Here is a 22,161-nt window from a genome sequence, read left to right as displayed (position 1 = left end):
TAAACAACAACAATAATATTGGACCAGGGACAAGGATTTATAATTTGAAATTAAGGATGTATTTAAAGAATCTTGGGAACTTTCAATGATTTTTTGGCTGTTTCCAGACTTGTAGTGTCCAAGCTTTTTAACCAATAATTCAATCTACAGAACAAGTATTTTGTTTATTATCATTGGGAATGCCATTTATTTATCGCTTATTGTCTTTTTCCTTAAGAACATTGCAAATTGGTATTATGAATCTGGTATTTACTGCAGGGATCTAAAGGGATATGGCAATTACCGAAAAATTGGTATACAACTCTTGTGATGATACACCAAATTACCCTGTAGATTTTAATAAGTGGTTGAAACTTTAAACAACTTAATGAACTAACCATTTAAAATTTAATAAAAGTTTCAAAGCCAATGAATGAGAAAACGTTATTATAAAACTATGGGGACTAGTGTAATAAACAGCCCAATGTCCCCTTCCTTTCTGTATTTACATAAAGTCCAAAATCCTAATCCTTGCGTACCTGTAACTGAAGGCATGAACAAGACTGGTCTCATTACTGAGGAAACCATTGGTGGAGAGACCAGCAATGGGTATTGTGCACTTAAGGTAGGTTTTTATTTTAATATTCGTGGAAAATTGTCTGTTATACGATGGTATACATGATTTTTTCAGTATGACTAAGGACCGGTTCTCATCCAATGAATAAAAATGATTTTCGAAGCCACACTGAACGCTAATTTAAAGAGCCCAAATTAAAACAAAATATGTCAACTGTTTAGTCATTATGACTTAATACAAATGCAATAATCAGAACTTTATAGTATTGTTTAAATATATTTTTTAGTATAATACCTTTATTAGAAAAATGAAAACATCTCTTCTCCTCCTTTTCATTTACAAAACTTTCATTGATTTCCATTGCAAATTTACCAGAGGTCTAGGGATAGGTAAATGGACAGAATGCTATCAATGCTTTTTCAGACCGGTTTTAGTCCAGTTTTTTTTATTTGTTTCGAAGATACGCTAAAAATAATAATTTAACAATCTTTGTTTCCCCCCTACCCTCAAAAAAATGTCCAGTCCCTCTTTCGCTACCCTAACAAATGCCTCGGAGATCTAAAGGGATAAGACAATGGCCAATAAATTAATGTAAATCTCCAATAATGTAACACAAATTTACTCTTTCTGTACATTGAACATAGTGAGCCTTGAGATGACATGTCGAGCCAAGGCTCAACATACATTTTTATATTACAATTAGCGGTTAAAACGTTAGGACACTCAACTAAATGAATTATCCAATTAAAATTCAATAAAACTCCCCAAAGTTATTAAGCAAAAGAGTAAGAAAACTTTGGGGACTAGTGTAATAAACAGCCCAATGTCCTCTCCCTCCCTGCAATGCCTTGCCACAGTTTATTGAATGAAAAACAATTTGCATTTTGTAAGTTTGCAAATATTATTGCATTTTTAATTCAAGTGTTGCTTGATGATTGGTTGAGCAACCTTTATTGCAAACAATGGATATATTATTATTTGGATGTTGCACCAGATTTTCATGTACTCTGATAAAGTTATGCTCGCAGCTGGCTAACAAACCAATATCCCCCATCCATCCACTTTACCCCATCTCCTCGGATGAGTAAACTAACCAATAAATGAGGTCCATATATTAGCAGCCTAAATTGACGACAAAACATTTTCTGTGAATATATCCATGTACATCCTATATCCATTTTGTAAGCATAACACAAAGGTTGTCTCGAAATTTTGAAAGTTATTGGGTTTGGCTAAGGATTTGTTTTTATGCAAAAGTTGTCTATTATTTTGACTTTGTAGTTAGGTAGGGAGGGGCCATTGGGCTGTCTATTATACTAGCATAGAGAATGTTCATCAATTTATCGGCCTTTGTCTTCTGCAATCAAGATTGAAACCAGATTTGTAAGCCCCGAGTGGCTAAAGACGGGCTAACAACACTGGTATTAATTTTAAGATTTTTATTTGGATATTCATGGAAAATCGCCTATAATACGATGAATTACATGATTTTTCAGTATAGCTGAGATCCAACGATTCTAATCCAACTGAATTTAATCGGTTTCGAATCCATTCTAGAAATCTATTTCTGTGACAACCATAATACAAAAATATCGGGTCAAGGCTAAAAGTTTTTAGTTTTTATTTAGAATTTCAAACAAGCCTTTTACTTTTCAAATATTTCAATTATATTTTGTTCTTTCATTAAATCCTTATGTTAAAGTAACAGGATGTCTATCTGTTTGTTTGTCTGTGCCGAAGAATCTCGCTATGGTTCTCATTTACATTGTAGCTTCATTGTCCTGGGAAGGTATATAACAATTTTGGGGGAGGGTAGCACCACCCTCCTGAGAGAAATCGTCCCTGGAAAAAAAATCATGTGTAGCAGAATAAAAAAAAACGCTATTTTTGAACAGTATTTTACATAAGCATTTTTTTGCAATATTGTTACATGAAATTGTACTTTACAAATTTTGTAATCTGTTTAAAATTTTAAATACCAATATTCAACATAATTACGATGTCATAACTTTGAAACGGTATTAAGCCAAAGATTAAACCCAAAAAACTCTCATTAAAAACTACAGTAGTTCCATAGAGTAATAAAATCTTGGAATTTAGAGTAATCTTAAAAATATTTTTAAAAGCGAAGCTTTTCTATAATTAGGGTCGGTCCGTACGTCCGTCCGAGATAGTTAGCTTTTATGCGTTAATTTAGGCATGTTAGAATTGTTCTATCGATTTCAAACTTTGCATGGTGATTTCTGTATTAGTTAGGTACGATTTAAAAAAGCGTAGCAACTCTATAATCGTTACCAGAATGTCCGTACGTCCATTTTAAACATGTTGATTTTTAATAACAATTTTTTTATGTGATAAAATTATCCGATTGATCTGATTTTTTGATTACTGATTATTATTACAATAAGGTACAATATTATGAGCGAAGCATCTCTATAATCACGTCTTAAAAATGTCAGTATGTCCTTAAACAGAATTCTGTATTTAAAAAGTTTTGCAACAAATTTAAGTATAACTTTTTTCAAATCTTATAATTTCATATTTTGTATATTCAGTTCTAACACTTAACAAAAGTTAATGTTCGTCTGTCATATCGTTTCAGAGCTTCGCTTTTATGGATGTTGTCATCCTTGTTTTCTCGTATTTAAAACGTTAATGAATGTATTATTGTAATAAAAAATAATAGCAAAAGGCATTACGATATAATCTTCAGGGAATTTAGCTTCTTGTCCTGCGGTGGTTTCAAGCTGTTTTCATACACTCAATACCCTACCACAAAAATACCCCTCCTTTCAATTTTATTTTGTATTTTAATCAAACCCCACTAACACCAATTAAATATTCATATACCCCCATTTTTGGTCTTCTGATTGCTAAATCTTATTAAGATTTTTCAATTGTTTGACTTGCAATCACCTCTTGGGGTGAAGCCCCTAGAGGCTAGGGGCGAAACCACTTGTAATCATTAAGTAAATATAATTTTTCATTGTGTTACTCTTATTATTGAATATGGAGTATTTCAATAATTCGTTGTCTTCCGGAGTTAGTTGCCTCTTTTTACCAACAACAGAGTTCATACAATGTAACCAATTATGTTATTTATTAAATAAATAGCATGTCTTCTTTTTCTTTTATCAGAAGGAGCAAAGCTTTTGAAAATCTTATTGATCATGTGTTCTTATTAGGTCTATTGGTAACTATTTATTTTAGGGATCTAAAGGGATAAGACAATTGTCGATATAATAATGTACATCTCAAATGATGATACACAAAATAACCCCTTTTGAAGATTAAATTAGTGGTTGCAACATTTTGACTTTTAACTTAATGAATCAACCAATCAAAATTTATATAAAATCCCCACCGTTGTGAACCCTACAAATAAGAAAACGTTATCAGAAAACTTTGGGAAGTAAAGTAATAAGTTTTAAGTTTTTAATATTATTATATATTTTGGAAGTAATGTCTAAACAGGAGAAGTAGTATAAGTTCAAATTCATCAACTTCCTGGCTTTTTGGTATCCGGTAGCTACAACTACGTATTATTAGGGAGGGAGGGGACATTGGGCTGTTTATTACACTAGTCCCTAAAGTCTTATAACAACATTTTTATAATTCGTTGGCTTAACAAGCTTGGGGACTTTAATTTTAGTTGAATGTCTAAAAGTTTTAACTACTACATAATTATTTATTTTGTATATCATTATTGGGGATGTACATCAATTTATCAGCCATTGTCTTATCCCTTTAAATCCCTGACTACATATTATATACTAATCATAATAATAATAATAACACAGGCAACACAGATTAGCAGGGATATAAAGGGATAATACAATGGCCGATAAATTGATGTACATCCGCAATGATAATACACAAAATTAAAATTGTTATTAGAGTTTGAAACTTTTGGACCTTCAACATTATGAACCCACCAATCAAAATTCAATATAAGTCCCCAAAGTTGGTATAAAACTTTGGGGAGTAGTTAAATAGGCAGCCCAATGTCCCCTCCCTCTCTCCCTGGGGGAGGATAACCATGCAAAACATGGAAGAGGAGGAAGGATGAAAGAGCTTCTTTTTGTCATTCAACCACCAATTGTATGACATACATACGAACGTACATCAAAACACACATACACACACACACATATACACACAAACACACATACACAAAACACACACACATACACACACACACATACACACACACACGAACACACATTGAAAATAAGAAGTAAAGTGGGTACAAACACACACATACAAATACACACACACACATACACACACACACACACACACACACACACACATACACACAATCACACACACACACATTGAAAAAATAAGAAGTAAAGTGGGTAGGAAATGATTTTTTGCATCCCTATCATGAAAATCAGAGTAAGGTCACCTTTTTTTGGGTACTCAACTACAATTTTGGGGTAGAATATAACCATATTACAGAATAGTTATTTATCGCAACGTATTATAGACAGCATTCCGCAAATATAAAAATGAAAAATTATAAGATTAAAACAAAATTGGTATTGGCATTAAGATTATAATTTTAATTTTCGTGGATAGTTGTCTGTAATACGATACTATACATGATATTCCGTAAGGCTGAAAACCGGTTCAAATACGGCGGATAGTAATCGGTTTAGAAGCAATACTGGAAAGAGTTTGTTTATTTAACAAGATAACAATATTCATTCTTCGCGGATAGCTGCCTATAATACGATGTGATAAAATTAAAATCTCCATGATTATTCTATTTTATTTTATTACCCAATTTAAAGTTTTATAACTTAAAAAATTCCATATATTTATTTTGAATTATCCAATAAAATCCTTTCTTATCTTTCTAGCTGTGTTAAAGTGGAAATTTTGATTTATAAAATTTATGTGCATAAATCTGATATACGTACGTGGTTTATCTCATAAAAAGCTGGCTAGTTATTATTTTTATATTTTATTAACAGCTATGACATACTAGAAGCCCTAGAGGATTTTTTTCTAGAGGGATTTATCTTGTGAAAGTGTTTTACACTCCCCAAAAATAGTAATGAATCTTCCAGAACCTATGATAAGGTACATTGTAAAGGAGAACCATATCGGTTCAGCGACACACACAGACACAAGGATAACAAACAAAAGTTTTTATTCAATAAAGAATGTTTTGCAATATCTGATGCTTGAAATTAATATTTTTATCAAATCTTTACTTTGATATTGCTACCTTATTCATGTATATTAAATATCAGCATTTCTGACCGACATACCTACACAGTAATAGAGATGCTTTTCTAAAACAGTCCTTTAAAATTTCAACACCAAAATAAATCTAAATTAAAAATAAAAATTTTCAACACCGAAATTAATTTAAAATTATAGTTATTATAGAAAGCTTTCCGTGGATATTAAAGAAACACGCCGGTTTTATTAGCCCTGAAGATTTCCCTGTAAACATTATTTATGTTTTTATTGTTCCTTTTTCCAAGATAATCTCTCAACAAATTCAACTGGATTGTAAAATTCCATTTGTCTGGGTCTGAGCTATATGTCAGGGAGGGAGGGGATATTGGGCTGTTTATTACACTAGTCCCCAAAGTTTTATAATAACGTTTTCTCATTTGTTGGCTTAACAACATTGGAGATTTTTATTGAATTTTGATTGGTTGGTTCATTAAGTTGAGTGTCCGAACGTTTCAACCACTAATTATAATATACAGAAGGGGTAAATATGTGTAATCATTGTGAATGTACAGTCATTGTCTTAGCCCTTTAAATCCCTGGATATATATTCATATGTAATAAAGCTGGCTTCCGTCAGAATTTCACCCACACAGAATTCCACCCCCTTCAGTGAACCTAACCCATTTGGAAGCTTAACTGATTGATAGCACCTTCGCCACTAGGTTCTAAGGGCACTATATTCGAAGGAGCAGAGAGGGGATACAAAAATAGCTTAAAACCATTTAATATGAATCAAAAAAGCCTAAAACAATCAATGGAACTATGTAATTTTTACCAAAGGCAACCCAATCGGCTCAGTAATTATTTTGATCTTAATAAGATGATATTAATTCAAACTGACAAAACTTAGCTTCTCGTTAATAGCTTTATAAAAAAAAAGTAGAAATCCCGCGTGGGTGGAATTTTGTGTTAACCCCTTTGGCGGAGTTAAAATATTTTTATTTGCCTTCTCAAAAAGCGCAACATCTGCTTTTATAAGGTTTAAGGTCCCTTACTCAATAGCAATAGCAATAGCAATAGCAAGATTAAGCTTTAAAGAATTTCTTCTTATATTTACCTAAATCATTAATAAATAATAGATTTTTTTTTCTTCTTTTTTCATTTTGTAAGTAAACAAAAGGTACCATAACCCAAAAGGAACGTTATCCTTTGTAAGTTACCAGATTTCTGTCTAACCTAACCCCTCAAAAAAAGGATTCTCAAAAAAACCTCCCTTCGAGTGCCCCCCCAAAAATACAAAAATGCATAAACCCATTCTTGTTATACAACGTGTAAGGTGGAAAAGTTTTATGAAACAATATATTTTTTAATGCAAACAGAATAAGATTTCTAGTTTTGCATTTGTTAAACGCATGTACAAATATTTTCGCGTCAAAGAATTAAATTTGTCTGCTCATTTTAAGAAATTGCCATTGAATAAGGATTGAACCAACCATTCAGAATTCACTCTGGGCTGAATAAACTGGTTTTAATCTTGAAAGTTTTTATTTTATTATTCGCAGAAAGATGTCTATAATATGATGCAATAAATAACAAATCTTCAAAACCGAATTTAATCAACATGTCTTTCTTTTTGCACTTCAAGTGCGGTAGCAGTAAAAAAAGAAAGTATCTCTCATTTCTTTTCCTTAATTTATCTGAATGCTCGCAGAGATCTACAAGGATAAGACAATGACAGATAAATTTATTTACATCCCAAATGATGATACACAAAATTACCCCATCTGTAGATTAAAATTAGTGGTTGAAACGTTTGTACACTCAACTTAATGACCATCCAATCAAAATTCAATAAAAGTCCCCAAAGTTGTTAACCAACGAATAAGAAAACATTATCATAAAACTATAGGGACTAGTGTAATAAACAGCCCAATGCTCCCTTCCTCCCTGTATTGCTGGACAATGAAAAGAAGAATCCATCTGAATCTGAAACTATTGAAAAAGAATAAAACGTTGTCTGCTTTGCCAAATGTGGACCCATCCCACAAACATTAAATAAATGGGTATTCAGTCTTCTTAAGATGGATATTATATATATTACCAAACAAAAATTTAGTGTTTTAGAAACTGGAAGGGAAGGACATTTGACTGTTTATTACACTAGTCCTTAAAGTTTTATAAAAACGGTTTATTATTCGTTGGCCTAACAACTTTGACATCATTGAATTTTGATTGGTTGGTTCTTTAAGTTGAGTGTTTAAAAACCCCTAATTGTAACTTACAGAAGGGATACTTATGTGTATTTTCATTGAATATGTACATCAATTTATCGGCCATTGTCTTATCCCTTTACACCTCTGGTTTGGAAATGTATACCAATAATGTTTAAATAAGAATTCAAAATATGTATACAAAATTGCTAATACATAAATATTTGGCGGTTGAATATTACTAACATTTTTTCATGTTAAATGCAGATGTACACATTGTTTACTTCAGTTTTGGTTTATTAGACGGCTTGCTGTAAAGGTGGCAGATTAAAAAAATGATTAAATGATTAAAGGATAAGGGAATGACAGATAAATTGATATACATCCCCAATGCAATTAGTGGTTAAAACGTTTAGACACTCAACTTAATGAAACAACTAATCATAATCTAATAGTTGTATAGTCCCCAAAATTATATAAAAAAAAACTTTTGGGACTGGAGTAAAACAGCCGAATGTCTCCTTCCCCCCTGGTTTAAAGCACATGTTGGAAATAAACCTATATAAATTTTCTGATCAGTATAATTTGTTATTTTTGCTAATGTGCAAAAATTCTTCTAGACTGAATAAAGGGGCGGGTGTTGATTACAAAATATATAGAAAAGATTACAAATTAGATACTAGAAATGGGAAGTTTTACAGGAAATATAAATTGTGTAAAGATTAGAGCATTGGTATCAAAAACATTTAGTCAAACGATTTATTTTACTGAAATATGAAAAATCTAGCGGCTACATCCCTAAAAGATTCTAGGGCCATTAAGTTGTGTGTGTGGGGGGGGGGGGGTTAAGTCGACCACCCCCCCCCCCAATTCCATTTTCAAGTTTTTAAGAGAAAAAATAAATATTTTTTTTCTTGGGGGGTATAATTTATTTTGAGTGTTGATGTACCCTCCCCCAAAAAAGTTGAAAACTTTACCTATAAGAAGATTCACTGTAAAGGAGAACCATATTGGTTCATTAGCCAGCAAGATTCTTCGCAACAGACAAAAATGCTTACTACTTTTTAAAGTAGGATAGAATCAAAACGAAAACAAATAATTTTCTGTGGTCTATCCCAATCAAACATTCTAGCAAACTACTTTCTATGATCCTCTTTGCAATTGTGTTGAAACTCTGGAAACTTAAATGATCAGTGTCTATCAAATAAATGTCTATTTCTATTTCTATCATTCTCATCAAATTCACAAAAACGGGGCTTGGCACGTAATATAAAATGCGACCATTTCCAAAGCAAAGCTACTCTACAAAAGGGGAACTTATTAGTAGGACACACAATCAAAAGTAAATATGCCTACATGCATTATCTCTTCATGTTTGCTATTTTTTGAATAGGTTAGCTAACATTCATATATATATTATAAGAATCACTATTAGTATTGGCTTATACAATCCAGAAGATGCCTTATTCTGCCTAACTTTTAGCAGTACTACCTTTTAGATATTTAATAACTATTCGATTTTCGAAAACAAAATGACTTACAATAGATTGATCAAAATGACTTTCTATTCTTGAATATTTTTTTTAAATGGGAAATTTGTTAATAGTCCCATTCTGAATACACCAATGAAATTGTAAATTAACAACATAGTGTCACAAGAAGGGGTGCATAATCTCTTTGTCTCAACTACCTTACCATGGATTAAGGATACCACAATGGACAAAAATTTAATTTACTACAAACTTTTCATGTGTACAATCCTTTAGCTTGAAGAATTAAATGTTTGGAAGAAAACCTAGGGATCTAAAGGTATAAGACAATGGCCGATAAATTGATGTACATCTCCAATAATGACACACTAAATTACCTCTTCTGTAGATTAGAATTAGTGGTTAAAACGTTTTAACACGTTATTATAAAACTTTGGGGACTAGTGTAAAAAAGACCATTGACCCCTTTCTCTCTGGCCGATTTTTATTCGTTGGCTTGTCAACTTTGAGGACTTTTATTTAATTTTGATTGGTTGAATCATTAAGTTTAGTGTCCAGACTTTTGTTATCCTCAGAAGGGGTATTCTTGTGTATCATCATAGGGCATGTACATCAATTTGTAGGCCATTGTCTTATACATTTAGATTCCTGGTACATACCTGGATAATTTACTATGTATAGAGTTCCTACACTCGTAATTCTCCAGACAATTTCACCAGAGAGAGAGAGGGGACAATGGGGTGGGGGTGTTTATTACACCAGTCCCCAAAGTTTTATGTTAACAAATTTTTATTCGTTGGCTTAACAAATTTGAGAACTTTTACTGATTCTTAATTGGTTGGTTTATTAAGTTAAGTGTTCAAATGTTTCAGCCACCAATTCTAATCAACAGAAGGGGTAATTTAGTGTATCATCATTATGGATGTTCAGCAATTTATAGGCCATAGTTCTTTATCAAAATGTTATGCTGTTATCAAATCAACAAAACCCCAATCCTTGCTTAGACTAAATAAAGCTTCCCTAAAAAGAAATGCCTAACCATAAAAGGCATTTCTGACATGATTTAAATTACTACTTCATTTTATAGCCTGTTAGTTAAAATCAGGATTTGTGATATTTAAAGTTATGACAATGCATTATGTTGGTCAAATGTTGACATAAATATCAGTTAATATCAATAATATGTCAGCTAAGAAGAGCACTTTAAGTTATTTAAATAGGTCTGTAAACAGATTGCCTTCTAGTTTGATATATTTCTAAGCATACATACATGTCATTTGAATTTAAAAGCTAAATAACTTATAATATGTACATGTGTTTAAATTTGGTAGTTTGTAATAAAATTATACAGCCTTTCCTTTCTAATATTAACTTCTCCCGTTTTCCTTTTGAAGTAATGCTACTCTATAAGTGGCTAGTGTCAGTTTGTCAATTTTTTCATCACGGAAGAAAAAAAATTTGCAGGGATCTAGAGGGATAAGACAATTACAAACAAATATATGTACATCCTCAATAATGACACACAAAATTATCCCTTTTTTAGATTTCAACTCAACACTTAACCTAATGAACCAACCAATCAAGATTCAATTAAATTCCAAAAAGTTGTAAATCCAACAAATTAGAAAACTTTGGGGACTAGTGTAATAAACAGTTTCCTCCCTCTCCCTGTATATTGCTATTGGATGTTGCCATCCTTGTCTAAAGTTGAAGTTAGAGCATTTTTCCTTTGACTTTGATTCTTGATATAAAATGGTGAGAAAATATTGACAATTTTACTAATAAATTCTGCACCTTGGCTTGCCAAGTTTCAGGAAACAGTAAAAGTGTCTGACTATGACGTCAGAAAAAATTAACAATTAACCAATGAGAGGCCGCTATATATTTTACCATTGTAAATACTGGCTTCTCATTGGTTAATTGTTAATTTTTTCTGACGTCATAGTCAGACACTTTTACTGTTTTCCAAGTTTCAGCTTTATCTTTCAGGCTTGATTTGGTACAACTTTTTGGTTTTGATTTTTCTTTTCATCTGTTATTTATCCAGGGAGGGAGGAGACATTGGGCTGTTTATTACACTAATTCTAAAAGTGTTATAATTAAGTTTTCTTATTCTTGGTTTAACAGCTTTGGGGACTTTTATTGTATTTTGATTTCTTAGTTCATTAAGTTAAGAGTTGTCGACAAAGCCCAAATTGTGTTAAGATTGTGTCAAAAAGATCCATGTGACGTAATAAAAATGATGTATTATCCATCTCATTTTTAAAGGTTTTCTTTCCCACTTCTCCTCTTATCTTCCTCATTTTATTACGTTACTTGGATCATTTTTGACACAATTTTAATAAAATTTGGGCTTTTTTCCGTTTAGTTATTTTTCAACACAATTTATTTTATATTGAATTTTTTTTAGACTTAAACATCAATATCCTGCTTATTAAGTTCTGACATTCTAAAAGTGTTTATTTGCCCTAATTTGAGAGCTTCACTTTTATAGATGTTATCATCCTTGTTTATACACAGACAAACAGAGATTGTTTCCTTTTAAGGAAACTACCATCTAGTCTATGATCTAAATAATCTTGCAGTGCTATTAAATATAATTATAAAACTCCTAACAGACTCTAATAGCACTGTGCTTATTTATAAACCTTTCCATTATTGCTCCGAACCCGATTAATATCTGCTAGATACAGAAGGGGATATTTTGCATATCATCATTTAGGGATAATTTTGTGTCATACATTTTTGTGTGAATTTTGTGAAAAACAAGGATGACAACATCCATAAAAGTAAAGTGTCAGTACGAACTTTCTTGTTTCGATAACCGCACCTAAATGTAACAACAGTAATCCTCCTAATTATAAAAAAAGATTCGCTTTTAAAACCTGAATATTTTTTATTTGTAGGTGTATGCCAAGTGCTTAGCCCCAGACATTGAATATAAAACAGTGAATGTACCAGAAACCATCTCTAGCAGAGAACTTGTACTCTTGTTGCTTTCTAAATACAGGTAATACATGTATAAGTATAGATGTATAATAAATGTATAAGTATAGATGTATACTCCAGATATTGAATATAAAACAGTGAATGTACCAGAAACCATATCAAGCCGGGAACTTGTACTCTTGTTGCTTTCTAAATACAGGTAATAAATGTATAAGTATAGATGTATACTCCAGATATTGAATATAAAACAGTGAATGTACCAGAGACCATATCAAGCCGGGAACTTGTACTCTTACTACTTTCTAAATTCAGGTAATAAATGTATAAGTATAGAAGTATAATAAATGTATAAGTATAGATGTATACTCCAGATATTAAAAATAAAACAGTGAATGTACCAGAGACCATATCAAGCCGGGAACTTGTACTCTTACTGCTTTCTAAATACAGGTAATAAATATATAAGTATAGATGTATAATAAATGTATGAGTATAGATGTATAATAAATGGATATACCCTGATAAATGTTTCTCCCAGCTGGCTAATATAACGATACCTCCACCCTCTCCCCCTTCTTATGAATTTAGCCCATCCCCTCCCCTTACCTTATTAGACTATATTATCAACCTAAATTGACCACATAAATTCCAATGTCAAATTATCCACGTATTCTATATAAATTCTACTCGCTTAATTATTGAAATTCATGTGATTTTACAATGGTTTTTCACAGTAGCTTAACCCTGATGCATTTTAAAGTAAAAGAATAGAGGGGACATAAGCTATATGTAACTCTGACCACAGGGCGGGAACCCTGTCCCGATTTTGTATGAGGAAAAACCAACTAATAGCGTCGGAAATATAAACTCAGCCGAGTCCTTATAAAAGAACAGAAGGCAATTTGCTAGCAGACGGAAAGGGCCAGCCAGTTGTATGGATTATACATTTATACGTGTACTTTTATAATTTAAATAATCGAATGAAAATTTATTGAAACTTGCTATCCCCCTTGCTTGTGTCCTCTTAATACTTTAATAATAATTAGATGAGAGATGGGTAAACCTAATTACATCTCAGCAGTAAACCATGGAGAGAGGGGACATTGGACTGTTTATTACACTTGTCCCCAAAAGTGTCTTTTTTGTTAGCTGAACAACTTTGGGGGTTTTGATTGGTTGTTTACTAAAGTTGGGTGTCCAAATGTTTCTACCACCTAATTGTAATCTACAGAAGGGGTAATTTTGTGTAGCATCATTGGGGATGTATGTCAATTTATCGGCTATTGTCTTGTCCCTTTAGATCCCTGGCAGAAAGAGATTCCAAACATGTTTCAAATCATAAAAATACACAACGATTTTACCTTTTTCAACTATTTCATATGCTTTGATATTTATATGACTTGTAACATTGGAACTTGTTTGGTCAATCTAATTATTTTCTTTGAAGATTAAGACTTAGCATGTGAACTTGTATTTTGAAGGGAGGGAGGGGGGCAGGTTAGTTGTTGCACTCTTATATAAGCATATATTTATTTAATCAAAATTCAAAACCCATTCGCTCATATACAAGGTACAAAATTATTATATCTATAATCAAATCCTAAATATGAAAGTATGTCCTTTTACTGTATCTTGTAAAAACGCAATTTTCAACAAATTTAAATACGATTTTGTTTTAACTTATAAATTAATGTTCTGCATATTAAGTTATTGTTTGTTTATTCCTCTTTCAGATTGTCTCACTATTATGGATGTTATCATCCTTGTTTTATCTAATAAAAGATTTGCAAACTACAACTGAACCGTGCTTGTTTTGTGTTAAAAAGCACTTTACATTGACATATTTCCTAAAATTTTAAACTTTGTTGTAAGTAAGTTAGAAATTCTCGAAATTGCGCACCGATTTATTTCGAGTTAAAGATGAAGAAAAGAAAAGATTCAATTTTTCAATTTTAGAGAAAATAAAAATGTAAAAATAGAAACAGTATAAGCACTTTGACTTTATTTTTAGAAATATTTTTAGGAAATCTAACTTTATTGGAGTAATATTATATACTCCTCAGCTGGTATTGAGCCTAATATTTTTTTCATTTATTGTAGGCAACTTAATTTCTTATTGAATGGCAGATTCGAAATGTAGAAAATATGCTTTCTTGAATTTAATATCAGTGATAAATGACATGCTTTTTTAAAGGGGGATGAAGGGTTTCTACGTTTTATTGTGTAAGGAAGGGATATAACAGCCTTTTATGTCTTTACCCCAATTGACGTCTTATATTAACACTAGCGGCTTCGCCCCTAGCCTCTAGGGGCTTTGCCCCAAGAAATGATAAAAAACAAATTAAGGTGAAATTCGTAAAAGAACCAAGGAAATCTCCTGCAAAAAAAAAGGACCAAGAAAATCTTCTGCAACAAAAAAAAACATGGGGGGGGGATTTTTTAGGTTTTTTGGGGGGTTGGGGGTGTCCCACCCCCCAAGAAAATACCTTAAAACCATCACAGGACCAGTAGGTATAATCCCTGAAAAGTAGAGCCCAATCGGTTCAGCGGTTACTGAGATCTTAAGCTTCAGATGGACAGACAGACAGACAGACAGACGGACAGACAGACAGACAGACGGACAGATGGACAGACATCGTTCTACTTTGTATTATAGATAACTTTGAGTACTTTTAGAATGAAGCATCGAGATCCCAAGTTGTTTTATTTAACCATGGATGTTACAATCAGAAAAACAGGAATACCTATCCATGTAATAATATATCCATTATATTTAGAATGAAGCATCGAGATCCCAAGTTGTTTTATTTAACCATGGATGTTACAATCAGAAAAACAGGAATACCTATCCATGTAATAATATATCCATTATATTTAGAATGAAGCACAGAGATCCCAAGTTGTTTTATTTAACCATGGATGTTACAATCAGAAAAACAGGAATACCTATCCATGTAATAATATATCCATTATATTTAGAATGAAGCATCGAGATCCCAAGTTGTTTTATTTAACCATGGATGTTACAATCAGAAAAACAGGAATACCTATCCATGTAATAATATATCCATTATATTTAGAATGAAGCACAGAGATCCCAAGTTGTTTTATTTAACCATGGATGTTACAATCAGAAAAACAGGAATACCTATCCATGTAATAATATATCCATTATATTTAGAATGAAGCACAGAGATCCCAAGTTGTTTTATTTAACCATGGATGTTACAATCAGAAAAACAGGAATATCTATCCATATGTAATAATATATCCATTATATTTAGAATGAAGCATCGAGATCCCAAGTTGTTTTATTTAACCATGGATGTGACAATCAGAAAAACAGGAATACCTATCAAGAGGACGATGGTACTTGAGGTAATTAAGTTTTTATTATAATATTAATTGTTATGATAACGGCTGCAACCCTAGCATCTAGGAACTCTTCAAAGTTGTGAGAAGGGTACAGAAAAATAGCCTAAAATCGTCCCAACTCTTCAATCTAAAAATGAAATATACTAATACTATCCCAGGACCTATGTAAAGCTTCCCTAAGATGCAATTCTAATTTGAATATTTTTCTAATTTGACCAATTTTTAGGATATCGCACGACCTGTCCAACTGAAATCCTGCAATCCATTTGGTGATGTCAGGTATTCTTTTTAGAATTTACCACCAAAGTACATTGAATTGAATGTTCCTAAATACAGGAATCTAAAGGGATAGGACAATGGCCGATAAATCAATATACATGATACGCAAAATTACCCCTTCTATAGCATAAAACAAGTGGTTGAAACATTTGAACACTCAGCTTAATAAGCCAACCAATCACAATTTATGACGTTTACTTTTTGATTTTTAAAAAATAATTATTGAGGCTAACAAAACTGATTTAAATTTTTTATTTTACTATCCGCAAAACTGTCTAAAAAAATATTACAATTTTAGGTTTAGTTTACAGATGAGAAAGGGGGGTTTAGTGAGAATTCATGACAGTGTTCTAATGGAGGAAAGCAAGTATAAATGTCTGTTAATCAGTGATGAAACTACTGTTGAGGATGTTATAAGGTAGTTTTATTGATTTTTTTATATCCTTATACCAGTTGCCTTCATAGCTCATTTATAGAATGTTGGTTACTTGATCCGTATGTTGAGGGTTCGATGCTCTCCGAGAGAGGCTGGGATTTTATTGCTATTCAAAATTGGGAGTTTCTGTGTAGTAAAAGTTGTCGCAAATATAGGTATTAAATAAAAGTAGGAGGATGTCTGTCTATCTATAGTGACAGTGTTCTTATGGAGGAAAGCAAGTATAAATGTCTGTTAATCAGTGATGAAACTACTGTTGAATATGTTATAAGGTAGTTTTTATATTCTTATAAACAAGTAAGAGGATGTCTGTCTATCTATAATAACAGTGTCCTCATGGTTGGGAAGTATAAAAGTCTGTTATAATCAGTGATTAAACTATATACTGTTGAAGATGTTATAAGGTATCTATTTTATGATTTTCAGGGATTATACATAGAAAGGATATAGTTCTTTTTAAAAGAGGTTATCCTTATATAAAAGTAACAGGATGTATGTCTGTCTCTATGTAAGTTTTTACCACAGAATCTCACTAAACGTTGGATGGTTATGGTTCTCCTATAAATTGATGCTTCTCATAGGTCCTGAGAAAGAATTTGCGGGGAGGTTTTCACCACCCTCCCAAGATATTAACAATACTGTTTCTACTTTTTCTTTTTAAAACTAAAATTTAGATTCCCTTCCACCTCAAATGCCCCTAGAGGCCTCTAGGGGCATAACTGTTAGTCATTTATATATTCAACAAGGATGACAACATCCATAAGTAGCGAAGCACAAAAATAAAATCATAGATGGTAATACTTACAAGTAGATTTAAAGTGTAGGTATTTATTAATTGATTTATTGGCGAAAATAAACACGAAACCCCGTTTTATTTTGTATAATGATGACAATCAAAGTAAATAACATAAAAGATGCTTATAACAATGGGAAAAATTATTTTGATACTGATATCCCAAAAAAGTTTTAAAATTGGACCAAAAACACCAAAGATATGAGGAAATATGTAAAACATATAAACAAAAAAAAACCTGCTAAAAAGCAGTCTGACTGCAATGCTTGTTTTCTTAAAACGACAGGAAATTTATTTTTTAAATCCTTCACTTAAAAAAATTTGGAAAATTGGACTATATACATCAAAGATATGGAAAAATTTAAAAATAGCCAAAAACCTGCAAAAAGGAAGCCTGACCGTCATGGTTGTTTTCTTTAAACAACAGAAAATTTAATTTTGATATATGTAACTGAAAAAATTTTGGAAATCGTACCATAAACACCAAAGATATGGAGAAAAATAGCCTAAAACCTGCTGAAAGACAGTCTGACCGTCATAACTGTTTACTTAAAAGGACAGGAAATTTAATTTTGATATCTATAACTAAAAAAATTTTGCAAATCCGACCATAAACACCAAAGATATGAAGAAAAATGTGAAAAATACAAAAATAGCCTAAAACCTGCTTAAAGGCAGTCTGACCGTCATAGTTGGTTTCTTAAAGGACTGAAAATTTAATTTAGATATCTATAACTGAAAAATTTTTGAAAATCGCACCATAAACACAGAAGATATTGAGAAAAATGTGAAAAATACAAAAATAGCCTAAAACCTGCTAAAAAGCGGTCCTATCGCCATCGATGTTTTATACTTAATTGTGCTCCCTATTGATGGGAATGTTGTCAAAAAATTTCAGCATTCTATCTTTTATAGGAGCTGAGTAAATCCCATTTCCCCCATAGCGTTACGGACTGACTGACGGACTGACGGACGGACGGACAAAGTGAATTATAGAGTAGCTTCGCTAATAAAAAATGAGGTAAAACCAATTTTCCCGTGGCTGGCATACGGCTGCCGAGCCCTTATATCTGGCATTTATATAATGTCTTACCAAAATACAATATCTTTGTTAGATTATAATCGATATAAAGAAAGGATAGGTGATTACTCTGACATTTTGGGATAATGAATTGGGCAATTAGTGGAGCATAAGTAGGCCTTTACTCACAAATCTAATGCCTATAATTGTGTAATTAACAAATTAGTATTGTACACGAAAAGGTATTACAAAGCTTTTTTTACTCATATGACTGTCTGTCAGACAATTAAGCATTACTTTAAAGCGTAAAAACTCTATAATTCATTTGTTACCAGAAAGTCCTATTTGAAAAATATTGATTTTTTTTTAAATGTTTGATATTTTTTAAAAACTTAAATTTTGAAGTGATGATTCTAATGACAATTATGAATTATATTATAAGCGTTGCATCTTTATAATTGCATCACATAATGTCAATGTACATCAATCTTTTCTTGGCAGTTTTATAAGTAAAATAGTATTTTCTTCAATGTTGTCAATGTTCGTTTGTCCGACATGTTAAACTTCGTTATTATCAAAGTTTTCATTCTTATTTTAACATGTTGAAGATCTATTTTAGTCCCTTTGTTTTCTTTATTCTTATAGTAAAAGGAAACCATAGATAAAGGTGACAACATCCATAAAAACGAGGCTCAAAAATTTTGAAAACACTTGTAGAGTGCAAGAACTTAATAAGCAGAATATCTATTTATAAACATGGAATAATACACAGCGACGTTGTTGAAAAGAAACTATCCAAGGAAAAACACACAGCTCAATTTGAAGGAATATATTTCGATTAAATCACATCTAATCCTTGTCAACCTTCTTTATCATGGTTCTTTACTGTAAAAAGGTTTGTTATTTATAAACAAAATTGTATGTAAATTGTTGAAAATTACTTTTATACATGATACTGTTTAAGGAACCTTTTAAAGACTGGAGTAAAGATATGCTTCGCTTGTCGTCATAGGAATTATCATTCTAAAATAAAACTGATTTTGGTTTCTTTGAAAATATGTATTTAGTGTTTTCCTTAAAAATCTTTTTATTGTTGATTGTTGCTTTTAAGAGAAATAGATTGAATGAACAGAAAATATAAAAGTGTACAAATATATTTATAAATAGGTATGTCTTTACACAAAATTACATTTCATAATACACAAGATATTTTACGTTTTAACATTATATTGATTTTTTAAATTCTCTATTTATTGTTTACAATAAAAAGCATTTTATCGTTGATTGTTGCTTCTAAGAGAACAAAATAAAATGAGTAGATTTTCCCCCTAAAATGTGTACAAAATACAAATATATCTATAAATAGGCATGTCTTTACAAGTATTTTATTGTTGCTTGTTGCTTTTAAGAGAACAAAATAAAATGAGTAGATTTTCCCCCTAAAATGTGTACAAAATACAAATATATCTATAAATAGGTATATGTCTTTAGAACAAATGACAGTCCATTATATATACACATGTATTAGGCCAAGTCGAGTAAAAGGATCTCTATATGTGTGTCTGTCTGTTTGTCTGTGTATGTGTACCGAAGGATCTCATTAACCACAGAACCAATATTGTTCTCCCTTGCAGGGTAGCATCTCATAGATCCTGGGCAGGTTAAGTTTGGGGGAGGGTTCCACCACCCTCCTAAAAATCCTACTTACTTTATATAAAAGGATATATGACCACAAAAAAATATTTTAAGAAAAGGTTTCGCGATTTTTTAAAAATCTGTATTTTAATTATACTTTATGAATTGTTAAAATTTGAAACAAAGTAAAACTTTTTGTATGCATATTATGACATAAACAAAGGAAGTATGCCATATATTTTTATATATTTTATATTTGTTTTTTGCAAGGGGTAGGTTGTTACTTTATGTTATGTTTCTAAAATATTTTCTAACATAATTTTGAATTTAAAAGAAATTGAGAGGGTAGGAGAAGAGTAAAATAGCCTAAAACCATTACAAGTAAAAACTTTTGTATGCATATTATGACATAAACAAAGGAAGTATTACATATATTTTTATACATTTCATATTTGATTTTGCAAGGGGTAGGGAGTTATACACTAAAATTAAAAGAAAAGCTTTGAATATTTTATATAATGTTTTTAAAATTGTTTTCAGTAGGGCTTTTGAATCCGATTAATATCCGCTAGATTAGAACTGGTTCTTAGCCGTACTGAAAAATACATGTATAACATTCCTTCTGACTTTCTTTACTCAAAGGGGAGGGATGGGGCTGAGAAAAAAAAGCCTAAAACCATTCCAAGATTTAAATCTTACTAATATGATAGCATATTCCAGGACCTATGTAAAGCTTCCATGCAATGTAAAACTCTATCTATTCAGAAATAAGCGAGGTCTTATTGGACAAACAAAAAATAATATTTCCCCACTGATTTTATGCCATGCCATTTATTGAGAAAATTGAACTTGCTGTTTGTATGACTTTGAGAGCGCGAGAAAGAGGGAGAGAGAGAGAGAGAGAGAGAGAGAGAGAGAGAGAGAGAGAGAAAGCGCGAGAAAGAGAGAGAGAATGAGAGAAAGAAAGGAGAGAAAGAGAAATAGCAAACAATCCACATTCAAACTTTAAGAAAACTTTTAAACAATCTTCCATATTTGTTCCCTTAAGACTAGAAAATAGAATAAGGCAATTACTTCTAGAAATATCACAAAAACCAAAAGTTTTCAATGTTAATAAATTCATTTTTGGTAGGTATTTTCTATGGTTAAATGACATTTTCAAAGACACCACAATTGAGGCGAGTCACTTTTTCAATTTCAGTTTTAAAAAGTAGATATAAAATAATTCATTGAAGGGGAGAGAGGGCAAGTTTTTCTAGGGTGATTTTTCTTAGATAGTTAGTGGTACCCTCCTTTGATAATAATTTGAAACCTTCCCAGGATCTATGAGAATCTATATTGTAAAGAAGAAAAATATCGGTTCAGTGGTTAGTCAGATCATACATAGACATCCTGCCCCTTTTTAAAAAAGGATTTTTAAAACAAAACATAGTTTTAATAAATAATCAGTACATAACATCAAGGGCGTCCAAGCTTTTTTATTTGGGGGGGGGGGGGGGTAAAATTTTGAAGATAAAAATTTTTGGGGTGCCTACGGCATCCACAAGCTCATTGTTGGGAGGGGGGGGGTAATCTTTATTTCATAGAGGCATTTTTTTATTTGGAGGGGGGGGGAGGAATTAAAAATTCAAAATTTATGGGGTGCCGTAGGCCGTAGGGGGTGTAATCACCCCTTTACACCCCCCCCCCTTGGACGTCATGCATAACATAATGGTATGTACTTAAAACTGTGTTTTAAGTCATAAAATCATATTTAATGCATACTTTTAAAATTTGTCATGCAAATTTAAATATTGAGACTTGTTAACTTTTTGCAAAGGGAAATTAGCAAAGAAATTAATTCATATAATTCATACTTCAGTACTTGAAATCCATTAAAACAAGGATAACATCATTCATAGAAGCTGAAAAAATCAATTTAAGAGATATTCATAACATTTCTGAACGAATGTTCTATGTTATTAGTTTTAAAACGGCATTAAAAGGTTAGAGCATCGTTCCTAATTATCCAAGAAATCATTTTTAAAAAAGATTTATTAGAAATTGATACAAAGTTTTTAACATGCCTAAACTTACGAACTAATAAATACAGACAAACTATAAATGTAGAAAAGCTTTGCTAACAAAAAAAAGTTTAAACCAAAGACTTTAGATGATGAACTATCTTTGAACTTTGAAACTTTCAAATATATTTTCTTTTGAATTTGGATATCGGAAAAAA

The 22,161-nt window shown here is 31.5% G+C and overlaps 1 protein-coding gene across 1 annotated transcript in view; it reads left to right on the top strand.

The window, feature by feature from the left end:
* Nucleotides 1-525: 525 nt before the first annotated feature.
* LOC145312344 (uncharacterized) overlaps nt 526-22,161 on the top strand; it is a 36,477-nt gene continuing 14,841 nt past the window's right edge. Inside the window, exons 1-5 of the mRNA XM_080151587.1 lie at nt 526-604; nt 12,359-12,462; nt 15,686-15,779; nt 16,003-16,055; nt 16,354-16,473. Coding sequence (XP_080007713.1) covers nt 533-604; nt 12,359-12,462; nt 15,686-15,779; nt 16,003-16,055; nt 16,354-16,473 — 443 coding nt within the window. The 5' untranslated portion in view covers nt 526-532. The remainder of the gene's footprint in view (nt 605-12,358; nt 12,463-15,685; nt 15,780-16,002; nt 16,056-16,353; nt 16,474-22,161) is intronic.

This window comes from Acartia tonsa, chromosome 2 (genome assembly GCF_053477335.1).
Source record: "Acartia tonsa isolate MP-2025a chromosome 2, ASM5347733v1, whole genome shotgun sequence".
Lineage (NCBI taxonomy): Eukaryota > Metazoa > Arthropoda > Copepoda > Calanoida > Acartiidae > Acartia > Acartia tonsa.
The sequence above is the reverse complement of the archived record's forward strand: the minus strand, read 5'-3'. Positions and strand labels throughout refer to the sequence as shown.